A 5,561-nucleotide genomic window follows, 5' to 3' on the forward strand; every position below is an offset into this window, starting at 1 on the left:
GGGGTTGGGGGCTGGGGGCTGGGGGCTGGGGGCTGGGTGCTGGGTGAGGTGACCGGGGATTCAGGCTCTGCTGAAGGCTGGTGAATGGAGGGAGGTTGGAAGTAGCTGTGTTTTTGGGACCACTCTGATTCATTTTTTTTTCCCCATCCTGGCTTTTTTTTTTTTTTCCACCAAGATAAAGTTTCTCTGTGTAGCCCCTGAGTGTCCTGGAACTCACTCAGATCTGCCTGCCTCCTGAGTGATAGGATTAAAGGCATGAGCCACCACCACTAGGTCCTCTTCCTAGGACTCTTGACTTCTTCTGAAGACCCTCCCCTCGAACAAACTAGAAGGGTGATGGGACTCGATGTTGGAGAGGGATGCAGAGGACTGCTCAGGCGCTTGCCAGAGGCATCAAGAATCCCGCCAAAGCCAAGCCATGTGTGCAAAATTCCAACACTTGGGAAGTAGGGGCTGGAGAATTGGAGTTTAAGGACAGCCTTGGCTACATGACAGATTCTGTACAAAAACAATAAATACCTGGACCTAATCTCTGATAGAGAAAATCAATAACTGGTACCAGGGATTGGATCCAGGACTTTGCAGCATTCAAGACAATTCAAGCAAGCAATTTCACCGACGAGCTACATGTGCCTTGAACTTAGCTTTTTGAGGGAGCGTCTTGTACTAATAGCCCCAGTCTTTGCTTCTTCTGGGGCTGGGTTTACAGGGGTGCACCACCATACCTAGGAGCCTTGACCTAAAAGACGTATGGGGCAGAGGGTGTTATGACAGTCTATTAACATAAAGACCTTAAGTATCTCAAGTGGGTTGTAGACATAGCTCAGTTGATAAGAGTGCTCATCTAGCAAACATAGCCACTGGGTTTGAACCTCTGCATCACAAAACTCTAGGATATGATGATATGTGCCTGTAATCCAGCACTCGGGAGGCAGAGACCTTAGAATTAGGAGTCCGAGGTTATCCCGGATCACATAGCAGGCTTAAGGAGAGCCTGAGCTACAGGAAGGCCTGTTTTATAAAACTGTGGTGGGGTGGTAGGTCCAAGAGGATGAGCCAGGTACAGGTCAACCTTGGATAAGCCTGGCTGGAGCCTCCTTGGTTCCTCACCTGATCTCAATCCCTTCCTCCCACACCTCCCAGCCAGCTGTGTATAATTCTGCCTTTGTTGATAGGGTCTAAAATATGCTTAAAACATCTATGGTAAGATGAGGAGAGTGGGGCTGGAGGGAGGGGTGATTCCACACAGTTGTAGAGAAGTTGTCATCTGTGCCAGGCTGAGTTTTCCTGGTGTATAGCTGCTTTGGAGCTCACCCATGCTTAGTGCATAAGCCCAGTAAACTCATAGGTATCCTAAAGTAGAATTGTGTGGACTCTTAACACTAGTTTCTAATTCAAGTAATCCTCTCTTTGTGAGTTTGAGGCCAACTTGGGCCTAACCTATTTCGTAAAACTAATAGCAGCTGTTAAACTTTTTTTCATTTTGAGACAGGGTTTCTTTTTTTTTTTTTATATTTATTTTATTTATTATATATAAGTATACTGTAGCTGTCTTCAGACACCAGAAGTATGAATCAAGTCTTGGTACAAATGGTTGTGAGCCACCATGTGGTTGCTGGGATTTGAACTCAGGACCTCTGGAAGAACAGTCAGTGCTCTTAACCACTGAGCCATCTCTCCAGCCCCGAGACAGGGTTTCTTTATGTGACCCTGGCTGGCCTGAAACTCTCTTCTGTTGACCAGGCTTGCCTCGAACTCGGATCTACCTGCCTCTGCCTCCCAAGTGTTTAGATTAAAGGCATGTTGCCACCATTGCCTGGCTACTGTTCAACGTTTTTTTTGAGACAGGGTTTCTCTCTCTAGCCCTGGCTGTCCTGGAACTCGCTCTGTAGACCAGGCTGGCTTTGAACTCAGAAATCCACCTGACTCTGCCTCCCAAGTGCTGGGATTAAAGGCATGTACCACCACCGCCCGGCTACTGTTCAGATTTTTAAAAAGCTTTACAATTGTTTTTTATGTGCGTGGGTGTTTTCCTTGTATGTGCACTCTGGAGGGTGGGTGTATCCCCTGCAACTGGGGTTACAGACAGTTGTGATCCACTGTGTGAGGGCTGGAATTGAACCCAAGTGCTCCTAATCACTTGGCATGCTCTCGGTAACCCAGCTCTCTAATTTCTTTACTGGCCAGCAGGGGGCAGGTTGACCTGAGCCTTGTCTGACTTCCTAGGCTGGATTCCCTATACCCCCCCCATGGGCCAAGCAAGCCTCCACAGGGTACGTGGTATCTGGTGAACACTATACCTTTGTTTCAGGTGACAGAAGATGCCCTGGTGTACAGCACCTTATTGCTCCACGACCCTCGCCCCGTGGGTGGCCTGTCCATTCTAAGGACTAACCGTGTGGAGGTACCCATTGAGTGCCGATACCCCAGGTCAGTGTGGGATGTGCTGCTGGGCTCTGGGTTTGGATATGGCTGCCTGCAAGTAGGATGTTTGCTCTCACAAGGACAGTTTTTTTTTCGGCTGTGATTATTGTCCCATGTGTGAATGGTTAGGTAGCCGGTTGCGGGGGAAAGTCTGAGGCCAGGTCTGTACTAGGGACCAATTGCCTTTTGGAGGAGGAGAGAAACAAAGTCGAGACAGGATTCTATGAAGCCCAGGCTCAAATTCTGATCTTTCTGCCTCCACCTCCTAAATGCTGGGTTATAGCATGTAGGCTAGCAGATCTGGCATTGTGTTTTCACAGGATGACCTGGAATTGTGTAGCCTAGCTGGCCTTGAACTTGGTGACATACCTCACTCAACCTCTCAAGCACTGGGATTAAAGGTATGCGCCACCACTGCCTGGCCTTAGGTGGACTGTATAGATGACCATCTCTTGTCACAGTGTTGAACACGCCTGGCTGTATCAGTCTGGTCATGATTCTTCCCTCACAGTGTGCCCAGTCTCCCCTGCTCTGAGATTACAGGTGTATGGGCTGTCATGCCCCAGCCTCCCCAGCTCTGGGATTACAGGTGTATGGGTCATCATGCCCCAGCCTCCCCTGCTCTGGGATTACAGGTGTATGGGCTGTCATGCCCCAGCCTCCCCAGCTTTGGGATTACAGGTGTATGGGTCATCATGCCCCAGCCTCCCCTGCTCTGGGATTACAGGTGTATGGGTCATCATGCCCCAGCCTCCCCTGCTCTGGGATTACAGGTATATGGGCTGTCATGCCCCAGCCTCCCCAGCTTTGGGATTACAGGTATATGGGCTGTCATGCCCCAGCCTCCCCTGCTCTGGGATTACAGGTGTATGGGTCGTAATGCCCCAGCCTCCCCAGCTCTGGGATTGCAGATATGGGCTGTCATGCCCAGCTTAGACATCCTCTTAGGGCTCTAGACTGGGATACTTAATTGTGTCTGGTTGTTCTTTTTAATGCTTGGTTTTTGAGGCCGTCTTAACTATGAGCAGAGCTGGCCTCATGCTCAGTGATACCCCTGCCTCGGCCTTTCTGGAATGCTCGAATGATAGGCCTGTACCACAGTTATCCAGGGGCAGGACTTTTGGGTTTGTTCAGTGGTATTTTTTTTTTTTTTTTTTTTGGACAGGGTTTCACTATCTATACTTTATGCTTGGCATTTGCTCTGTAGACCAGGGTGGCTTTGAACTTGTGATCCTCCTGCTTGGACCTTCTGAGTGCTGGGACTACAGGCATGTACTACTACACATAGTCTATGATGTGCTGGGGATGGAATGGATGCTGGGCAAGCACTCTGTCAACTATGTCCCCAGCCCGCCCTTTTTGAAATGGAGTCAGAATGGAGTACTCCTGTTCTTCTTGCCTAGGCCTCCGGAGTGCCAGGTGTTAACAGCCCTGCCACTTCCGGCTTCTGTTTGCCTTTCACCAGGGCCTAAGTTGATAGAGACTGGATTTCAGCTTACTAATGGAGCTTCTACCTTCAGTCCTGTCTATTCTATGCTTTGGTGTCTGTCCCCAGGGTTGGATTGTCTGGTTGCTGTCAGGTGTAGGCAGGCATTCAGGGGGTTAAGGAACCAGCCCAGCCTTTGGAGACCTTGGCCTGGCTACTGAGTTTATCCATCTCTTAGTTCTCTGTAATAGGGTAGGGATATGATAATGTCCCAAGGCCCACACACACTGCGCTGGGATGGGGTTCTATGGAAGCAGCTGGAGTTTTTCCCACAGGCAGGGCAACGTGAGCAGCCACCCTATCCAGCCCACCTGGGTTCCCTTCAGAGCCACTGTGTCCTCAGAAGAGAAACTGGCTTTCTCCCTTCGCCTGATGGAGGGTGAGTCAGAGGGCCGTGGAGGAGTTGGTAGGGGCACTGTAGATGCCGATAGGCTGTCTCTAACCCCTCTCTGTGCCCCTTCAGAGAACTGGAATACTGAGAAATCATCCCCCACCTTCCACCTGGGAGAGGTAGCCCACCTCCAGGCCGAAGTCCAGACCGGAAGCCACCTGCCGCTGCAGCTGTTTGTGGACTACTGTGTGGCCACGCCTTCACCTGCGCCAGACCAGAACTCCTCCCCCTATCACTTCATCGTGGACTCCCATGGGTGAGGCCTGGCCTGCTTTCTAGGGAGTCATTTTATTTCCTTTGGTTTAAGTATCTCATTAGCATACATTAACAAATGGGTGTGTTATGTATGACATTTTCACATGTATGCATTTTGGTCAGATTCACCCTCTTTATCTCCCCCCCCCCCAGTGGAGGCAGGGTTTCTCTGTGTAGCCCTGGGTGTCCTGGAACTCATTCTGTAGACCAGGCTGGCCTCAAACTCAGAAATCTGCCTGCCTCTGCCTCCCAAGTGCTGGGATTAAAGGCATGCTCCACCACTGCTTTTGCCCTTTCCAGTTGATCCTCTTTCTCTTCACAAAGTCCCTTCTACTTTGTCAAAAAAAAAAAAAATTTCCTGTCTGTCCTTGAGTGCTGGGATCACAAGTGTGAGCCACTATGCCTGGTGTGACTGCTAGCTAATCTTGGTTACGAGTGGCCGTGACTCACTTGGAAGGAGGGAGCCTCAACTGAAGTAACTAGGCATTTTCTGAATTACTAATTGAGGTAGGAGGGGTCAGCCTACTTGGAGCAGGTAGGCCTGGGCTCTACAAGAAATGTGACCGAGAGAGAGGCTGGCTCAGCAGTTAAGAGCCCTGGCTGCTCTTCTGAAGGACCAGGGTTCAATCCCCAGCAACCCACTCAGTCCCCAGACAGCTCACAACTGTCCGTAAGTCCAGTTTCAGGGGATCCAACACACATGCAGGCAAAACATCAATGCAGAAAAAAAATCATTTAAATGTAAGTTGAGCAAGCCTTTAAGTTGCTTTTGCTTCTGGTCTGAACTTCAGTTCCTGATCTAGGGACCTTGAGTTCCTACCTTGGTTTTCACCAGAGTTAAACAACAACCTGTAAGCCAAACAAACACTTTTCCCTGCAAGTTGCTATTGGTCAGGTTTTTGTTTGTTTTTTTCAAGACAGGGTTTCTCTGGGCTATAGCCTTGGCTGTCTGGGAACTCGCTCTGTAGACCAGGCTGGCCTCATTTTCTTTTTTTTTTTTTTTTT

At 49.6% G+C, this 5,561-nt stretch overlaps 1 protein-coding gene across 1 annotated transcript in view; it reads left to right on the top strand.

Annotated features, from left to right (window-relative positions):
- The window catches only part of Zp3 (zona pellucida glycoprotein 3), a 9,353-nt gene that overhangs the window by 580 nt on the left and 3,212 nt on the right, over positions 1-5,561 (top strand). The window contains exons 2-6 of the mRNA XM_031391167.1: positions 1,570-1,596; positions 2,227-2,273; positions 2,312-2,430; positions 4,186-4,289; positions 4,374-4,557. Of these exons, the coding sequence (XP_031247027.1) occupies positions 1,570-1,596; positions 2,227-2,273; positions 2,312-2,430; positions 4,186-4,289; positions 4,374-4,557 (481 nt within the window). The remainder of the gene's footprint in view (positions 1-1,569; positions 1,597-2,226; positions 2,274-2,311; positions 2,431-4,185; positions 4,290-4,373; positions 4,558-5,561) is intronic.

Source organism: Mastomys coucha, unplaced genomic scaffold (genome assembly GCF_008632895.1).
Source record: "Mastomys coucha isolate ucsf_1 unplaced genomic scaffold, UCSF_Mcou_1 pScaffold22, whole genome shotgun sequence".
In the NCBI taxonomy this organism is placed as follows: Eukaryota; Metazoa; Chordata; class Mammalia; order Rodentia; family Muridae; genus Mastomys; species Mastomys coucha.